The 21026-nt window shown below is 43.8% G+C and overlaps 2 protein-coding genes across 9 annotated transcripts in view; one reads left to right on the top strand and one right to left on the bottom strand.

Annotated features, from left to right (window-relative positions):
• Atxn1 (ataxin 1) overlaps positions 1-21026 on the bottom strand; it is a 399577-nt gene that overhangs the window by 172460 nt on the left and 206091 nt on the right. The window lies entirely within an intron of this gene.
• LOC106146531 (translation initiation factor IF-2) overlaps positions 10121-21026 on the top strand; it is a gene marked incomplete at its 3' end in the record, with an annotated part of 215984 nt that continues 205078 nt past the window's right edge. Inside the window, 3 exon segments of the mRNA XM_013503765.1 lie at positions 10121-10163; positions 11302-11350; positions 13361-13484. Coding sequence (XP_013359219.1) covers positions 10121-10163; positions 11302-11350; positions 13361-13484 — 216 coding nt within the window.

Here is a 21026-nt window from a genome sequence, read left to right as displayed (position 1 = left end):
GGTGATTTTCCTCTCAGAGGACTGTATGTAATCCTTTTGCATAAGCAAGGCTCCTGCCTCCTCTGAACTCTCCCTTTAAAATTTCCATAAAATAAGACACCCTTGGGTAGATGATGACGCCAAGCAGTAGTTCAGAAAGGATGACCTTTGCTTTAATTCGTCTACTCACTGTACATTTAATGGTAGCCAGGACATTTAAGTTTTCTGGGAAACACAGAATCCATACACATGATGAATTAGAAAGTATTAATGCCTACTCCAGAAGTGTTAGGAGACTTGATGAATTAATGTTGGTAAACCACCCTGCAGTTCCCAGGTCAAAGACGTGAAGTGACCATTGTTATTTGTTCCAGTGGACTCTCCTTGAAGATCTGTAGTCCAGTGGGTCTCATGAGGACTCAAAACCCTCGAACTTGGCCATGAGAGGAAGCACTTTTCCCCTAGTACTCCTGTTAACTCTTTCTTCTCTCCAAAGCAGGCAAAGGGCATATCAACAAGTCTGGATAGCATCATACAACATAGTATAGTTAAACTGGTACTAAACCAACAGATGGATGGATATAAGGAAGGAAGGATGGACAGATGGATGGACAGATGGATGGATGGATAGAAAGATGGATGATAGACAAATGGCCAGCTAGAAATCAAAGACACACACACTTCCAGGTTGTATATCAGGGGTTCTGATCCTTCCCTCTGTGTGTCATTTTATTCATTATTTTCCCCACTGCAAATGTGATTCATGTTAACTGGCCCTCTTACTTCTTTTCTTGAAACAGATGTCACTGCTCACCTGACTCTGTCCCTTACACACACACACACGCACACACACACACACACCAAACTCATCCTCCTGAACTGCAGTTCTAATCTACTTTCTCCTTTCAAAGACTCTTGTTTAAGTCCAGAGTTCCCAGGCTGGACCACCTGAGCACAGACCATGCATCCACTTGCTTTCTGACTCTGTCTCCTGTTTCTCCCTGTCATAGGCAAAGAGGCAACTCCCTGTTCACGCTTCACTTTCCAGAATGTGTCTTTTATCTCATCAGCCCTGATCATGACACCTCCCCATCCCAAACGATGCAAACTAAAGTCCAATTCCAAGCCACAGCTGGGCATGGCGGTGCACATTTGCAATGCCAGCATTCACTCAGGAGGCTGAGACAGGAGGATTGCCATGAGCTTGAGGCCAGCCTGGATTACATAGTGATTTAAGGCCAACCTGAACTACATAGAGACCCAGTGTCACCAACCAAAAAACAAAACAAAGCACAAAATCCCCTACTCTGAGGAAATTTTCCCGATTTTCCCACTTCTGTCTCTCACCCAGAAGCATGTTTTTACCTTTATTATACATTTTCCTCACTTTATATCTTCTACCATAACTGTCTGTGTACGTGTCCAAGTCCCTTTTCAGATCATTCCACACTTGAGGAAGCAGAATGTGACTTCCTTCCCCTGCGTCACTCAGCAGTTTGTGACTCAGCTTAAGGTCCTGGGACCAGCAGGGTCTCAGGCCTGACACTGACCTCTAGGATCAGAACCTGCATTGGAACAAGATGCCCTGGTGGTTCCCATGCAGTGACCCAACTCGATGGTTGCCACACATTCAACAACTGACTGGTTGAACTGACCAGGAAAACTAAAGTATCAAACCAAAACATTAAGTACCTGATTTCACTCAAAGACTGTGGTGAGTGAATATGTAATATTTGAACCATATAAAAGCACAGTAAAGCTACATAGGCAGCAGCAGACGAACTTTATCAATCTTTTACATAAGAAAGACAAACACAACTGTGGCTAGGGAAGTATCCGAGAAGATCTTATCTTTTCCTAAAGCTTGTTTATTTATGGGTGGAAGTTAACAGAAGACTTGCCTACTACTACCAATAATACAATCCTCCCACTTTAATCAATCAGTTGGCTGGCTAAACATTTAGTTATAAAATGTTTTCAGTTACATCCAGTAGACTAACTAAAATGTGCCTGAGATGGAAGATTTATTCTCACCTGATGTAGTCACAGAACCACTTCTTTGTATTGTTAGCAATGCTTTTGGCTCCTTTCCACACAGTAGTAAAGAAATATAGACTTATGCTACACACATTCAACTACTGTAAAGTAGGTGCTTAATTAAGTCAGGGACAGGAAGCGGAAGGCAAGGAAAATTCTTCTAGAACCAGGGGCACTACGTAGCCACTAGGGGGTGCTCATTCATGAATGACATAATCCTGACATCTGTGATTCCAACAGAAGACAGTGCCTGATTATCAATACAGAAAAGCTTCAATCTGCCACTCGCCTCACACGTTAACAGAGAGCTAACAACCTCAAAGGCATGGAATTACACCTAAAGTTCTTTACCCTTTAACACAGGAGGAAATGAACTTGAGACATGGCATATGCACCATTTCCTTCAGGACACCTGATTTCTATTATTCAGATGTCAACCACCTTCTACTATCCTTCCTCCCTTAGAGCAAAACAACCAACAACAGAAGCCTGAAACTTCTGAAACCTTCTCTGGACTGCACGTGCATATCCTCAGAAGTTCAAACTGATAATATATTTGCTTCAAACAAAAAAGACATTTCCTTCTGGAGGCAGGATCAGCAGAAGCCAGGCTGGGCTGGTCTGAGGAAAGAACACAGTACCCAGTTCCAAAGAGAATCTGTAGGGAGTAACTGATGCTCAGTCCCAAGCCAACACAGTTAGTGGTTGCCTGGCAACCAGGTGACTGCCCAGGTGCCTCAGCTTTCTTCTGCACCTAGGCTGATACTGATGCAGCTCTGACCTCTCCCTCCCATTTCCCCAGCCTTCTCCTCTTTGGGTCCCCCAATCTTTGTACATACTCCTGCATTGGATTACCAGGCGGGAGGCCCTGAGACAGTTGGGTGTCCACTGGCACCAAAACACACAAGAGGGTCTCCCTGCTGTTGAGTCTCTTGGTGGCCAGTGTATCCTCAAAGCCAGCCCCTCAGAAGTCCTGCCACCACAGCTGATGCAAAAGGCTTCACCACAGCGCTCCTGCACAGCGCCCCTCCCTGTCAAAGCATGTTAGTTGCAGTGTCTATAAGCAACTTGAACGGAAGACACAATCTGCTCACGGGTTTTGGAGCTGTGCAATCTATTATGATCGAAGAACCAAGAATTGGCTAAACATGAAAACAGGCACATCTCTGATTACTTCTCAAACTAAAAGAAAGCAATGCATGTCCAAGCAAAAGCAATGGCACTAACTTTCTTATAGTCTCTTCCATTTAGGAGTCTGTACTCCAAAGACAATATGTACACCCAATTTTCAGACGAGATCGGGCACATTCAGGGTGGTATAGATTCAATTTTCAAACACTGAATGAAAAAAAGAACACCTGACACTTCCAAATTCTAAACACAGAAAAGACAGTCTCTTAAAATGCAGATGATTTTAGAAGGCAAGGCTTGTTTTCTTCCAATATGTCAAAAAGCAAAAAGAAATAGAAGGGGCTGAGCAAAGTACACAGCAAGCCCAGTAAGCTGCTTCTTCAAGGAGCCCGGCCCACAGATTTTCAGTCACCAACAGCAATAAACAGTCATCCCTTCCCTCCTGCAAGTCAGGGTGAGAGCCAAAGTCAGAGCAGCAGCAGCAGAGTGAATGTGAAAAGAAATTCAAGGAGAATGCTTTGGCCACTCTGACTGTCACCCTCTCCAGCTAACCAGGAATGAACAAGCAGCACATTCTAGGAATTTCTGAGTGGCTATGATCACCGTGTGTCCTTCCTGTACCCAGGTTTCTTTTGACCAAAGATATGCAACCAGATGTGGTTGAGAGGCCCTCGGGACTCACCACTGAAAATGCAAGGTTTGTAACTAAAATTTCTGTTCCAATCTGTTCTTTTGGTTCAAGCATAAAGCTTATGTAGCTGGGCATGGTGGCACAAGACTGTAACTCTAGCACAGAAGGAGGCTGAGGCAGGAGGATGACAAGTTCAAGTCCCACCTGGGCAACTTAGGAGTTGCCTATCTCAAAATAAAAAATACAAAAAGGGCTAGGGATATATAGCTCAGTGGTAGATTGCCCCTGAGTTTGATCCCTAGTAAAATAAAGTATAATCACTAGGGTAGTGTTTGTGGGGGTGCACACAGAATCCCCTGCACTCCAACAGAACTCCCCTCACATATGAACTTTTCAGCCACCAAGAAGAAATATTAGACACCCAGAAACATGTTTATCTCTATTAAACTGCGGACATCCTTTTAAACAAAATCTGACAGGACAGAGATTACTGTTCACACTAATGGAAAGTGATGAATAAAAGCTCCAAGATTCTTTAGTTAGCTTACTCTGAAGCCTGTTCCTGCTTTAGTTTCTATGCAAAGTACATCAAAAGGACACTGACATCACTGGAGATTTGGACGTTAAAAGTTCCCAGTACTAGTGAGAAACTACACTTGGAGCTACAGGAGGGAAGGGGGAATAGAACATTAAAGTTGACTTCAGCCTGTCCCTCACAACACAATACATAAGGATCTATAAATAGCTTAGCCTGTCTGTTTGAATATATACTGTACCTCCTCCAGAAAAGATAGACGCCTCAGATCACCTTGCTATTTCAAAGGAATCTTACGCACAAATCAATCCAACGGACTGTGGTGGCTTTTACGGATGCCTGAGAGGGACTGAAATGATCAAGAATGTCACGATGCATCTTCCACATCAAGAAGGGCGCTCACCAGCTGGGTTTGAAAAAAGGTCAAAGCCATCATGAAGAGAAGACACTCAGGTGCCAATAAGGGCAGCTAAGGGCACTGCAGGGCACAACACACTGACTTCAAAGTCCCTGCCACACTGTCATGCTTCCTGCATCTGTGCCCGGAGGTGTCTGCTCCATAGCCCCATAAGAACACAGAAGAGAGGTAATGAGTTCAGCATTCTCTCCGCTGCAGCATGTCTCCAGCCCACACTATCTATGTGCAGGCAGAGAGGTTTGGGGCTGTTGCACCCCTGAGGCTCAGGAAGCCCAGGCACTTTGATTCCTTTGAACTAAAGAGTCACCTTGTGTGCGAGTTCCATACAACTTCAGCTTTGCTCATTAGACTATCTTTCCATGAGAGACAGGCATTCATGAAAGGTGACACAAGCAGCCCATCCCAGAAAGGAAAATAGGAATGCAATACAGTACATTCCCTCCTCTCCCATCCAACAGCATTCTTTCTCTCTCTTTTTTCCAAATCAAAACTGGCTCCTTGTCAAATCAAACAGCCTGCAATGTGCAATGGTCCCTGTGCAGTTTTAAAAAAAAAACCTGTCAGTTTGCAGAAATTTTACCAAGCAGCAGTACCTGGTCATTCCTTTCCCAGGGTTGTAGGGAGGTTGTGGCGGAGGGTAGCAGGCTGCCTGGGCTCTTATCTGTAACCTCACTTCCTTTAACTTTCTTGGCTACCTTTGAAGCATTTTATCTCCACTAGAGGGCCAGGATGGAGATGAAATTTCAGCCTGCAGGTTTTGCTGCTCAAATAAGATTTGATCCTAAACTGTGGGCACGAGGGTTAGATGGGCTAAGTGTAAAGGTTGGGGTTAGGACAACACTGTTACTCAGAGGGGGCTTTCCCCGGTCTCACAGCGCCCCCAGATTCTGCTAGAGAAATCTCCACTCAGAACGAAACTATGTTACAATAATCAAAAACAAAACTACCACATAGGTCAATTTCAATAGCCACATGGACTCAATTTCAGTTCTCTTCCTTGTTTCTTGCATCCAAACAGCTCCTCTGTTTCCAGGGACTCCTGCAAGGTCTCCACATCTGTCTCTTCAAACTGTTCCCGCAGGAGCCCCAGTCTGCTTTCTCCACGGCCTCCTGGGTCATGAGCAGGCATAAATCCAACCTCACTGGAACGCGGTGGGCCACGTCACCAACCTGCCAACCCCCAGTTAAGGATCCTCCCTATAGCATCATTCTGTCCATCTGAAACAGCAAGGAAACAGTCACCCCATCCTCTTTACCACTGCGTCCCCCAGACCAGAAACCACCAAGCACCACATCTCAGTTCTTCCTGTATTCTCCATCAGCAGAGCAGTCTTCTGGGAGGGAAGGTGTACAGTACTGTCGCCACCCACCACATGCGCAAGCAACATCGTGGGGGCACCAGCTGGACGTCCTCCAAGGGACCGAATTCTTACGCCATTACACGGAGGTAGTTGAAGGCTTCGTCCCAGAACTGTCCCCTCCCCACTTCGAACTCCAATCAGAGAAGCCCTGGATTCTTCTCACCTGTTGTCTGGCCAATTAGTTACAAACCAAAGCTCCCACAGTCCTTGCCTCAGGTTCAACTAATTAGTGGGTGTGGCTTACAGAATGCAGGTGAACACTTACCTAGGTTTATCCCCCACCTCTGCCTGAGCACCAGTCTGGAAGCTGATCTGAGCCCCAGATCAGCTTTTGATGGAGGCTTCCTTGCCTAAGCGTGCTCAATAGAATCACTGACCACTGGTGGTCAGTTTCACCTTCAACCCCATCCCTTCCCCGGAGGTCCAGAGGAGGGCGGAAAGTCCTAACCCTTAATCTTGCCCTTGTTTGCTGAGTGATCAGCACACAGCCTGAAGCTACCTAGGGGCAGCCAGACAGCAGTCAGTCATTAGCATACAAAGGACATTTAATCACTTTCAAGACTCCAAGGATCTCCTGCAGGCTATCAAACAGGGAAGAAGATAAAAGACTATTTCACGCTCTCACACCTAGACATGTGTTCAGGGGTTCTCTCTGCATTCAGGTTTCTCTTGACCAAACAGGACTCCAAGAGACGAGGTTGAGAGGGCCCTGTTCTTTGGTCTGACACATGTGGTCACCTCTCCTGTCCAGTGCAAGGTTCTCCTTTGTCTCTGTGAACTCTCCGTTGTCCTTGTCGGCTCACACATGGAGTTTCCAGCTTATCACACTCAGGGGCTCTGCTTTTCTCAGGCGTAGGTGGGGCTCCTTCTAGAATATTCTCCACACTGATCTGAAGCTGATGGCTGCAAGGTACATGCAGTGACTCTGATACAGGAGGAAGCTGGTGCAGTGCTATGGGATGACAGAACCTCCCCTGACGGTTAACTTGCCATTAAGTTTCTGCATCTTAAAACAAGGACAATGACTTCTACATCATCCAGGAGGCCCAAGGCTAGAAAGACAGGTCCGCACCAGATAACAGGAAGGCTGTGAAGTGGCACCTCTGACAGTTCCTTCAGTCAGTAGCCAACTAAATGGGATTTGATTTGGCCATGTCCTTATGATTTTTTCCACTCACTATGGATAATTAATGTGAACTACTGTGTTGTTACTTGTACTAATGCTGTTTTAATTTTAGTCAATATCTTTGAGCCAGACCGCATTATTTGAAGCACAGGCTTCCAGGCCTGCCGTGGGCATTACAGCTCATTCCCACGTTCAATTCATTCTTTCACCCAACATACACTCACGGAGTGCCCACAGGGTGCAGGGCGACAGGCCGGAATGAGGTGAGGTGTGCAAAAGGCTAAGTGCAAGCCAGCAAGTGACAAATGTCCCTTCCAGGCCGAAGCTTTGAGGCATTTAATTGCTGGTGCAATTCTCCAGTTTTCTCCTCTTTCCTGGGATCTTGAAGGAGGCCTCTAGGAGGTTGAATAAAAAGATCAAAGTAGCTGTCCATTGAGGCACAGGCCAGTAATCCCAGCACTCTGGATGGCTGAGGGTGGAAAATCACAAATTCATGCCCAGCCAGGGCAACTTAGTGACTTAGCAAGAACTTGTTTCAAAATAAAAAATAAAAAAGAGTCATGAATGTAGTTCGCTATGAAGGTCCTGGGTTCGATCCCCAGTACTGGGGGGAAAAAAACAGAAAAGAAAAAATGCACAGAGGGCTGCATCCATCATGAAGTCATACAACTATCCAGGAGAAACACCACATTCATGGCAGACATTCATGGCAGACAAACACCACATTCATGTCTAAGTGAGAAATTTATTTTGTTAAGCTACTGAAAGTTTAGGATTGATCATTTCCTCCACAAAAATTTACCCTATCTTGGCTAATACTAGCTTTCATTTTCTCTATTATTTCTCTATGCTGTTTGGCAATGAATCTGTATATAATAATGTGTTGTGAGATTGTTATATTTGCCACACCTTATTTAGTTCAGTGTCCTAAACCCTAATCACACATGCCCTCCTCAGGAAGACAGGAGCCTTGGCTTTGACTTTCAGAACTTCTTATCCATCCAACTCACTTCTCCCCAAATTTAGGAGCTAGTCTTGCACACAGCGGCTGTTTAACTCAGAGTTGGTGATTTGATAAATTATCTCCGAGAAATCATTCCCAATAGCACAGACAGTTAAGTTAGATAGAAATTAATATACAGTCAGAGAGAGACTAGGCTCACAAGGAAGGAAGTCAGCAGAGAAACAGAGACATTGGAATTATGTCTGGAATTATTTGCTGGAAGCAAATCTGAAGAGAACCAGGCCTCAAGATGGAACCATAATAGTCAGGACTGGGAGATAAACAGCAATTTGAGACTACACTGCAATCAACACTGCCCGGTCAGGTGGGCCCAGACAGGCACCAGGTACACAACACCCAGGCCCATACTCTCCTGCCTTCCCCCAAATGCCTTTGTTTTTCCCGTATATCCTTGCTATGTGACTTGTTTCCCTATTGGATCAGTATTAGCTAAGAGGCTATACTTGTAATCCTATAGGTTGATCGTAGTTTGATCCTCATACCCACATTGTGATTTTGCTGTAGACAAAGGCCCTCCACAGCCACCTACTCAGGACTCCTCCTGGAAATTCAGGAGCTATTCTTCCTCCTCTTCTTCCCAATAAAACTCTCTTAACTTCTGCCTTTGGTTTGAGACTTCACCCATCGATGTTGTCAGGCCACAGACTCTGTACATTTGACTTGTAACAGGTCAGGAGTTATATTGTTCCTCTATCACCAACATGGAATGACAATTATTTATTTTCATAAACCAACACCACTATGCAGGCATGGGCCACCAGGAATTAAGTGCAATGGCTACAATATTTCACCCATTGATCTCAGGGCTCTATGTCAACCAGGGCCAGTCACAGGCTAGCTTGGTGATCATTTCTTACTGATTTGTAAGGGTTTTTAAAACCCCGGTGTTATGGCTTGTATCTAGATGTCTCCTCAAAGCCTCAGGTGCTCATAGGTGGGGCTTTTCAGATGTGGATGGATCTAGGTTGGGCAATACTGTGATTAAGTGTATGTGATAACTAAATGGGTTTGGCACAGTTCTGGGTATGGAGAACAAAAGGCATACCATGATTGTGAGTGGCACCTATCAATAGGCTTCTAGCTTGAATGGGATAAAAGGGGCAGAAAGAAAGTCAGGCTGGCTGTTTCCTGCCTTCCCTGCCATGGACTGTTTCTCATCTCCCATGATGCTTTGCTTTGGAGACAGCTGAACGTGGACTGAAACCTCTACAAACTGTGAGCTGAAATAAACCTTTCCTCCTTTAACTTGTGTGTGTTGGGTATTTTGTCCCAGCAATGAGAAAAGTAACTAAGACATCCTGTTAGAAAAAAAAGACTTTCTTGCATTTATATTTTCTTTGAAAAATATGAAAACATTTGCAATATACTTACATACTAGTATCACAACTTCCTTGAGAGAGAGAATAAAAATATGACGTTATCCTGAACAAGTATTATGGCATGGTTACTCTCCACAGGCATTATAGAAATTTAAAATAAAAGATGAAAAAGGAGATACATGCCTCCTAACATTCAAGGGCTTTCCCTCTTCCTCTCTGCCTAGAAAGATCGACTGCTCAGGCCCTCAGAGCTATGTATTTCAAAAGAGGAGATACAGGACATGTGTCAAGTGGGTGGCAAAATTTTTTTTAAATGTTTCCAAAGTTCAGAGGAAAACAGCATTGGCTGAAACAAGTGTGCATTGCAATGGTCTCATAAAGGATGTGACAGGTGGCAAGCATCAGTGACATGTGACAGCTGTGGGAACATATCAGTGGAGAAACTGCAGATAGAAACTGTCACTGTGGTAGATACTCCTGGAGGGAAAGAAATCAGCACTGTATTTCCTTGTGCAGCCCTAGCAAAACACAACCTCTCCGCCTACTCTTGATGGCGAAGATGAGGAGCCGCTCAGCATTGCTGTTGCATCCAGAGGCTGCAGGTAGGTACCGCAGGCCCTGCCTCCTGTCTCATCAAGTTCCAAGCTGGAAGGGGACAGAGGAAGTATTAACAGCAGGGAGAGCTAGCAATGATGATACAGCCATACTCCATGCACTACTGCAGGCCCCAGGAGGGGAAAGCAGAGGATGCGCTGGAAAGTGAAAGATGTACTACCAGGGCTGTGCTCATCCTGCCCAGGATACACGGGCTGCCACAGGCATTATATGTTTTCTGGCTGCACAGACATGTTGCTATGGAATCAATCCATGCCACTGCCACTTGGGCCTCTAGCAAATAAAATCATGGTGCTGGCAAGAGCCTTTTGCTAGATTTCCCTTAAAGGGATACCATCGATGGCGAGTGCTGTTTGAGCTTAGCAACAAGAGCAACATTGTTCCCAGGGTCCAGTCCCTTGCATATTACAAAACGGAACTCATGCTTTATAAGGTGTACATGCCTGGGGGACCAGCCTCTGAGCTTCTTTTCAGGGAAAAACTCATGGATCCAGTTTCTGTGTAGTTTCCTCCTATTTGGTTAAAAGCAAATGGCTTGTGATACTTTGGATAATAATTTGATGCCTTCTGAGTGTCAACATCAAACTACTCTGGACTCCCGCAGGAAAAGTAGTCTGTGTGAGTTCAGGGTGGTCTTCCCTTCATGCCTTTCCTGATTTCTTACCTTGACCTCTCTTTACCAGTTTATTCTTTGCCCAAACACTAGTACAATGTAGGTGTGGAATTTCACATTTCTCCTCTGTCCTAAGGCCCTTAACTGTCATTCAGTCTTCCTAACCTCTTCAGTTATGGAGATGTTTAGATTTCCCCAGAGAGCAGCAGATCTCAGTGTCCTACATTATACTGTGGTATACTTAGTCTAGGGACACACATTTTGGATAAGATGAGGAAATGGAAACCCTCAAGTTCACACTTTACTAAGAGTAAATCTGACATATCCCACAAAGACCCATGTGCTAGAGGTTTGGTCCTTACCCTACAGTACCGTGGAAACTTTAGGAGCAGGGTCTGGTGGCAAGGCAGGTTAGAAGCCCCTTCTTGTCTCTCTTTTGCTTCCTAACCACCATGAAAGGAGTAGTTTGGTCCACTATGCACTCTCTGTCCTGATGTGCTGCCTTTCCACAGGTCCCAAGGCAACAGACCCAAACTGCCATGGACTAAACCCACCACAACTGTAAGCCACAACAAGTTTTTCCTCCTTTTATGTTAATTAGCTCAGATATTCTGTCACAGTGACAGAGGTTGACACATTTCTAATAAACACACATTTGTGTGGATCTACCCAGGGACGGGAGTGATATGATCAATGCTCAGGTGATAAACAAGTGATGGCCCAGTGAGTCACCAGGTTCTAAGTTCCCTTCCATGCACTGGTGGAAACTGGACTGTCTCTGTGGATAAGGAGCTATATTAAGTCTCATAGTAATGACTCTAGTAGTGCTGAAGAGTAGTTCCCCATGATTAAGAATAAGTGACTAAACTGACAAATGTGATAAAACCATGGACACTGGCTCTTAATACTACATGTAGAGTAATCCTTCAGTGAGATGAAATGCTTTGCAAGTACTTATCCCTACCTCACTAACATAAATGAACAAGACCCAGAGCCTGATCTAGCACAGGACTCCTTGCAAGTGCTGCAGGCAAATGCCCCTTTCCCAATTCCACTGGAGAATTTTCTCCTCACACTTGTCTCAACCTCACCACACGACCGCTCTCATGTAGAAACCAACATTTCTTAATGAAGAAATGTTCATCAGAAAGGCATAAAAACTGCAGGGCAATTTAGTTCTGTACTACAAGAGGCCTGGTGTTCACTCCTGTGCAGGTGTGAGCTGGCCCCCTCCCAGTGGGGTAGTCAGGTCTGCCGCTGGCCAGCACAGCCCTGCGGGTGCACGGAGGCTTCTAGCTGTAAAACAGATGTGCCATGAAGCTTCAGCGCAGAACAACACGATACTACAAAAGCAGAGGTCTGGAAAAGCCACAAAGGCAAATGCACCCTCTTAGATGAGGTCCTTAATAGAAGTGTTCTGAGAACAGCCACTCTCCCAGCCCCTCTTGGTAGCAGCCAGGTTTGATTGCTAGGAGGTCATATAGCTAATCAGCTCCTTTCCTGACATTTGCCTTGGGAGAATGAAACATTATCATTAATTTACTGGGACTACATTAAGTCAAATTAGCTATATAAATGTATGTCCTCAGAAACAAGCCGTGGATTCAAAAATCACCATGCAGGTGGGAGTCAAATACCTCTCCTGATCATGGCTCTACCACCACCTGTGACACCACAAACAAGTGACTTCAGAGCTGTGGGCCTCAGCTGCCTGGTCTGTGCCTAGGCCCTTTGCCAGACTGACTCTAAGATACCACCCTTGGTGCAGCTCCTATTATTGTCACCAAGGTATGTCCTGGTATCCGCGGGACAGCATAGCCACATGAACGAAATGGGTGGCTTCCCCTTGCCTGTGGCTGTATCCTTCTGTACCAGTCACTGAAGGAGAGAAACTTCCTCTCATGTCCTTTCTGCAAGCTGGACAAGGTGACAGTAATAACTCACAAGATGCAAAACATGCGAATGCCAAAAAGAAGTTACAGAAAAAACCTAGGAGGGAAGTCCTTGTCCACAAAGGAACAAAAAGAGTTGAAGAATCTTGGGTCGAGCAGCAGAGAATTTAAGAGCATGACTGTTACCCAGCACTTTCCCTTGGTGCCTCATAGCACGGGATAAAATTGGGATGCGGGTGAAAGGATATGATGGATGGAAAGGACCACTCGCTCTATGCATACAGCAGGTCCCTTTCTTCCCACTCATAAGCTGTTGGTCTAATTTCTTTGGGAAACTAGAAGAGAGAAAAAGATTTAAGAAAAACAAAATTAAGTCCATTTGCTAAAGCAGGGCAGGTACACAGGTCTAGAGGTTGCATCAAGACATACTGGGCAGCAACAGAAGCTTAATAACAGAACTAAACGCTCAATGTGCAGAAAATAATCACGTGCATGGTTCATTTGTGATGAGCTGCATGATCCTGATGACAGGGAGTACATAATGTGCGCTTAGGAGATCATTTTCCAGGTGGGTCTCTTAGAAGGTCTTGCGCTGCATGCCCACCGCAGGGCTGACTGAGATGTCAGTAAACAACCAGAGGACACCATACATTGCATATTTGTTCTTTCCCTAATTCAGCTCACATGGGAATGTGGACTTGGCAGAGAAGCTGGACTGGCGATCCCAGGAGAAGCTCTGCGGTATCTGGACACGAAAAGCCCAAGTCAAGCGTGGGAAAGAACCAAGACGATCTGAGTGTCAGGTAGAGCAAGGCTGAGAGACAGAGGCAGATAAGGGAGTGGCAGCAAAAGACTGTTTCACCCACACCCCAGGAGGGACTCAGTTCAAGATTCAGGTTTTTCAAAATTTCCAGAGACTGTTTTCAAGGTGCCTTTGAAAGTCCAGGTGTGCTGTGAGGCAAAGTTGCTCCACTCCCGAGTTCCGCTGCTCAGATTCCCAGAGCCTCCAGGGTTCTTTCTACCAGTTGGAAGAGGTCTGCTGCCTCCCAGCCTTTTTCTCAAGAGGAAGTAGGAAGGTGACTGTGAGAGCCAATGTAGAGAGTCACCTCCCCAAGATGTCCCTCGAGCCGGAGGCAAACTCTCAGACTCTGTTTTCAGACTCAGTTTCTCTGAGGCAAACTGAGGCAAACTCGCAGACTCTGTTTCTCTGAATCAGCAAGGATGCCTCAAAGTCCTAGAAAGAAGTCCACCTGTGTGCAGGTGATTCCTACAGTCCTGTCAGACTGTCCTGGGATGTCGAGGTCGATCCTAGCACATTGTGACTCTGGCTCCTGAGAAGGTTCTAGACTGAAAAGCCTCCCAGAAAACAAGGAAGCAGTGAAAGATCATACAAACCTGCAGCATCCATTAGATCCCCTTCTTTTTAAAGCTACACTTTATAACCCACTCACACTCACGAGCCTTTTCATCCTAATGACAGACAAGACGTCTACAGGAAGAATGATAGAGACCACAAAAGCAAGTTCAGAGTCAGACCCAAGTCTGCATCTCAGCTGTCACTGCCTGGCTGTGTGATTCCGGTGACTGAAACTCTCTGAGCTCCTTCCTCATTTGCATAATGGCAGTAATAATACCTGCTTCGTATATCATTTCACGTTCTTATCACAGTGCCTGGCATGCAGAAGAGACTTAAAAAAAAAAAAAGGGAAGCCTTTATTTCTGTTTGGCACAATACATCTGCATACCTGCAACAATAGAGAGACTATGATAATTTTATAATTCATCTGAATGTAAGTACTTGTATTGTAGCCTCTTCTTGTCCCCTCTCGTCGGATAAGAAGAATAAGAACAAAATAAGAGTGTTTATAATTAGGTAATATAGATGGAGGAAAACCCCAAATAACAGCAATCAGCAAAACCCCGCTAGTAATCACTATAAACATAGCCATTTATAAGGCTCCAGGCTCGCTCCCTTGCCCATGGATGTATACAGTTCATTATACACATAATTTCACACATCCATATATAATTTATCTATAGCATACTATACGCATATTCATAATATTCTGCTGCCTGATCATTTTCTCACCTGATATATTAAAAACCTTAACCTCAGTAAATTCAACTGCATCATAATTTTTAAGGACTGCAAGAGTTTTGCTTAGGAAGAATGAACCAATAAACATTTGTTTGTTGAAATTACAGAATCTACCAAAGTATTCATATTTATGAGAAGTGACTACACACTGTGTTAGCATGTGGTTCTTTCTCCGCTACATTTTCTTCTCGACCAAGAAAGGCAGATAGCATAAATATAATAAGTCTTAACAGCAAAAAAACTGTTTTTGTTTGAGTGGGTGTAACTTAGAAGAATACAAAATAACACATATACCACAGGGAATAAAATGACAAATCACAATATTCAGTGGGCATCCCATCTACAGAAAGGGACACAATTTTAACGACAAGACATAGTAGTAGACAAGGATGCCTATTTCAAGTATGAAATCCTAAATCTGAAGCTAAACACAGATCCCTATTTCCAGTGCCATTATGGTAGAATTGCCTAATAATGCCAGGAAAGACAAACTGAATGCTGTAGAGTCTTGAGTGATCCCAGACATTACATCACACTACTGAACTTCAAAATCTAAAAAAGTTTGGGAGGCTGAGGCAGGAGGATCCCAATCTGAATCCCAGCCTGGGTAGGTAATTTAGCTGCTTAGTGAGACCCTGTCTCAAAAGAAAAACACAAAAAAGGGCTAGGGATGTAGCTCAGTGTGAAGACCCTGGGTTCAATCTCCAGTGGAATGAATGAATGAAGGAAGGAAGGAAGGAAGGAAGGAAGGAAGGAAGGAAGGAAGGAAGGGAGGAAGTTAGTCCTTCAGGACTCAGCTTATTTAGAAGGTATCAAAAGTTGGAATGTCTATGCAATGTCAGTATCTCTAGTCTGTTTTCCTCTTCAAAGAGAATGGCAGGTCTGGTAAAACATGTGATATGCTTTGTGTGAGTCACATGACGGGTCCCTTTCCTTCTATAGAGAAAACTGTACTACAGGAGTGGGAGTGTCCCCACAGGGTCAGAGGAAGTGAAGAGACTGCCTTTTCCTGCTAGCATGCAGGTGGCTTTTCTAAGCATTCCCAATGCTGTTCCCGCCCACAGGCAGGAGGTCCATGCTGGCAGGAAGCAGCAGAGAGAGAAAGACAGGACTCACTGAGGCAACAGGGAAACAGCAAGTCAGATGTGGGCTATGAAATCCTGGAGAGACCAAAAGTGGAGTCCACAGGAAATTACAGGTGAAAGTCCCTTCACGAGACCCATCCAGTGAATGTTCCCTAAGTGTGTCATCCTGGCCCAGCTTGTGCGAGTTTTATAGAGAGTAACAATCTGTCTTAGGGGTCATGCTTTTAGAAAAGACTTTAGTATTCTATTTGTTTGTTTGTTTGTTTGTTTTGTTTTTTTCCGGTACCGGGAAATGAACTCATGACTTCTCACTGGCCAGGCAGGCGTCGTGCTGCTGAACTAAATCCCCAGCCCCCTACTATTCTATTTTGACTACATGAGAAAGAATTAATATTAGGAGAGAAGAATACAGACCTTCAGTGTTGGCACTGGACAGAATCACAGCCTCTTTTGGACAGCTCACACCAGAGATTCACCGTATCATGGGAGGTGAGCTGAGCTCCTGTAACAAATCTCTTTGGATGGTACATCTCAGAGCTGGAGAGATATCTACAACCTAACAATGAACTCCTTACAGCGATGGGTTTTTTACATTGTTCAGCTCTTATGGTGACTGCTTTCCCATGAGCAAGCAGCAGATGATCAGGCTATGTTATATGCTAATATAACAGCCCCCATTTTGGTGGTATATGATATCAAAGCAAGAGCCTTTCCCCTGAACTACATCCCCAGCCCTTTTAAAATTGGTTTTGGTAAGTCAGTTGCTAAGTTGCCCAGACTGGGCTAGAATTTGTGATCTTTCTGCCTCAGCCTCCAGAGTGCTAGGATTTTAGCTCTTTGTCACCAAAACTGGCAGTTACAATCAAAGTAAGGTATATACATTCCTAAATTAGCTTTCAAAGGGTCTTCCATATCCTATAAAGGTGTACATGCAATGGCTGGTAACACATTCTTCATAACAGCCCTAGCCATAGAAAGTTATAGTTTGGATTCTAACAATCCTCATCCAATTATGTGTCTCTAGTAAATGTGAACTAGCCTGGAAACTGCTGATACTACATCTTCCATGGTTAAAGTATGTTTACTGACTGCTGACTTGAAAATATGGTCTTGCCATTTGCTATAGTTTGGCTCTTAAATGTTTCCTAAAGGCCAGTGTGTTGGAGATTGGTCCCCAGAGTGGTACAATTGGGAGGTATGGTATCTTTAAGAGGCGGGGCCTAGTGGGAGGTCCTTAGGTCTTTGGGGTGTGGCTTCCAAGGGACCTGTGGGACCCTGACCCCTTCCTCTTTGTCTTTTGCCATTGGGGAGCAGCTGTGCTCTGCCATGCACTCCCACCATGAGGTAATGCCTCACCACAGGCCTAAAAGCAACAGGGCCAACTGATCATGGACTGCATCCTTTGAAACCATCAGCCAAAATAAACCTTTTTTCTCAATAAGTTAATTATTTTAAGTATTTGTTATAGTGTCAGGAAGGTGACAGACACACCATTATATTGTACCATCCTTAGTAAGCATTAGCTTTCTTAATATTAGCTACTACCATTTACTGAGTACCTGATTTCTGCAGACACTTTGTTATCTATTATCTGTAATCCTGACCCAAAAATGTCTCTGTAAAATAGGTTCCATTAGCCCCACTGTACACATGAGGAGAACAGGTCTCAAGAAAAGTAACCTATCCAAATCACACAAACAGCAAGGGACAAAGCCCTGTTTGTCAGGGTTTTGTGGCCAAAGGGAAGAGATGAGCTCCTAGCAACGTGTACATGGGTTTTTATATTCAAGTCGTGATGCATAAGCACTCTAGCAGGCACAAGCACACACACACACACACACACACACACACACACACACACACACACATACAGAAGCACTTGCTTTCACTAGACAGGCAAATATTTCTTTTTCAGGTAATTGGAGGGGGCAAGCAAAGATGCTAGAACAAAAGTTATCCGTGGTATTCAGCGGAGAGACGTGCATTAGCCGCCCAACGGGTGCTGGGCGAGAGCTCTTCAGGCAGCACAACAGATACAAAGTGCTGACAGTTGCAGCGACATAAAATGTAGCCTTGGCGAGTCAGTCTAACAATTACTTTGCATCATTCTGATTATGAGCCACAAGCATGCAATCAAAGCAGAGAACGCTCTTAAATGATCTCCATCAGCATTTTACTTTAGTTATCAAAGCATGGCAGATTGAACATATTCTCATCTGACCTGAATGCAGTGTTAATAACCCAGACACCAAGAGCATACAGGAATAATAATGGGAGAAAAGCAATGGCCTTGCTGGGAGCCCTGGGTTGTGAAATGGGTGAATTTTGTTTTGTTCAACTTTTCCACTTATTAACTCAGAGCAAGGCAACAATAGTTATGTGTTCTCTTCTGATAAGTTTATCCACAGTTCAACTCCTGAATTAACTGTTAGGTAAGTTTACACATCCCTTGGACTTACAGTTGCATGATGTACACCTTTCTATGGGGGGCATTTTTCATATTTATTTCAATTTCAATTGTTTTTGTATTCAATTGTGTGTTCTCATCGCCTCTACTGAACTAACCAGGCTCTGACAGCAGAAATGTTTTTGTTTATGTTTTTTTGTTTTTTTTCTGGTACCAGGAATCGAACTCATGACCTTGTGCTTGCCAGGCAGGCGCTGTGCCGCTGAGCTAAATCCCCAGCCCCTCTGAGAGCAGAAATGTCATATCGGTGATCTCCACATTTCTCATTCCTAGCCCGATGGCTGGCACCTGTACCAGACATTGGAAATGCACAGAAATGAATGCATTCTTATGGGGTCAGAGACAAAAATGCATGTGCCCGGATTTCACGGCTGGCCTCAACTCAGGAAAATCACTAGCATTTCACAGGGCAATATCTGCTCCCAAACTTGTCTAAAATGGAAAAGGTATTCTAAACACACACCATGAAATTCTAGAGAGATCAGTTCTTAGGAAAGGCAAGAATACAAATATAAAAATCTATTGCTCAGCATGGTGGTACATGTCCATATTACCGGCGTCTGAGAAGCTGAGGCAGGAGGACTGTGACAAGTGTGAGGTCGGCTCCGACTTGATGAGTTCAAGGCCAGCCTGGACTACATAGGAAGCTGTTGTCTCAAACAGATAACAATAAAATTGAAAATCCAGTAGCTACTGCTGTCATTTTTACCAAGGAAAATAATTTTCCAAGGAGTCTTAAGTTTTAAAGCTTAAAAGAAGACAAGTAGTATTTAGGGAGTGGTTTTCAAAGAGAGCAATTAGAATCACTCTAGGTTGTAGAAGGCGGAGAGAAATATTGATTATTTATACTGCAGGAACAAAGAAAGAATTCAACTTTATTTCAGTCAATCCTATTTCCCAAAGGATAAAGAGAAAGGGGTACAAATTTGCATGTCTTGGCCCTATTGCAGCCAATACGTATTGCTTCACCAACACTTCCAGTTGGGGCAGGAAGATCTTATGGAGAGGGACAGGAACTCCATTCCACTTCCGGTAAATCTTATACCTGCAGAATACAGTGACCTCTTCCCAGGGTCACTCATTGTTGGTACCTAGCTAGGCTATACAAATGATGAGCTCACTGTTTTAGGGAAGAATCAGCTACAGATAGATGTCGATCTGACTTTATGGTTTCCTAGTCTTTATGATTTTCTGTTTTTGTGTGTGTGCATGTGGTGTGTGTGTGTAGGAACTGCGATGCTCTCAAAGGCTATTCTATACAATTTGAAACAGTGAATGTGATTTTTAGGGTGAAAAGGAGTAGGTTGTCTGTGCTCTGCACTGCATGGCCTGTTCCTGCACTACAACTCTTCTCACTGCACCTAACAGCCAGAGCAACTTCACCTAAGTTTTTGTTTTGTTTGTTATTGTACTGAGGATTGAACTCAAGTTCCCTATACTGAGCTACATACCCAGTCCTATTTGTATTTTTTATTTTGGGATATGATCGATCTTGCTAAGTTGCTAAATTGTCTAGGGTGGGCTTCAACTTGAGATCCTGCTGCTTCAGCCTCCTTATAGTACTAGGATTACAGAAATGCGCCATCACACCTGGCTTTCACTAAAGTTTAGAATAAATTTAAATGTGTACTTGAACACAAGAAGTGGGAGGAGAACAACAACTCCTGCCATCACTTTGCCCTATGTGGGAGACCTCAGGGGAAAGGTAAGAGTTAAACTCCATAATTTGCAGAAGTGTCTCTAGTATTAGAATGCTTTCCATCACATCTGGTGGCATAGTGGTGATGCTAAGATGCTAAGGCCCTTGCCCCAGTCAAATGACAAGGTCTAAGAAACAGCTCTGGATAGAAAGTTGGAGTTCAGTAAATACTTAAAACACTGTAGTGTAAAACTCTATGAGCCTGACAGTTTTCAAAGTGATAGAGTGTTCAGCAGTCAGCATCAGTCTATTATAACCATAGTTTTAAAAACAGTATCTCCTAAACATCTAGTGCAGCCAGGGGATGGCAAGCTTTTTTTTTTATAAAGACCTAAACATCAAATGTTTTGAGCTTTGTGCATTAGATAATCCACGTCAGCTACTCAGTCTGCCATTATGTTGCCAAAGCAGCTGTAGATAACAACACACATAGGCATGGTAGTGTTTTGATAAAACTTTATTTACAGTACTAGGTTACCCATCTTTTGATCAAGTCTTTTATGTTAGGTGGCATTTATACACAATGGAGCTCTATTCTGCCACGAAGATAAGCCTGAGGCATTTGCAGGCAATTAGATGGAGCTTGAAACATAATCGTTAAGTGAAATAAGTCAGAAACACAAGCTGAAATAGCACATGATTTCTCTTACATCAGAAGCTGAAAGAATCTCTATGCAAGTGCAGAGAGAAAGGGAAGATAGGTAAGTAGGAAGAGGGGAGAGGTTCAGATGGTTCCCCAAATTAGCTATTTGGTTTGTTTCAAAAATATTTTAACATATATGCTAACTTGTCTCACTTATACTACTAGTTTCTTTTAGTTTATTGAAAAGAAAGTTTTGTGCTAATATCTGCTTGTTTCTTTGTAAGAAAGAATTCTTCTATTTGATGTCTGGTACTCTGAGTGATTACTCTGAAGATAATGATAGATGGTAGACTGCTGTTATTCTTTTATTATTTTGTTATAAAATTTTATTTTTTTTTTTAATAAAATTAATA

Source organism: Chinchilla lanigera, unplaced genomic scaffold, assembly GCF_000276665.1.
Source record: "Chinchilla lanigera isolate Chin_1 unplaced genomic scaffold, ChiLan1.0 scaffold00082, whole genome shotgun sequence".
Lineage (NCBI taxonomy): Eukaryota > Metazoa > Chordata > Mammalia > Rodentia > Chinchillidae > Chinchilla > Chinchilla lanigera.
The sequence above is the reverse complement of the archived record's forward strand: the minus strand, read 5'-3'. Positions and strand labels throughout refer to the sequence as shown.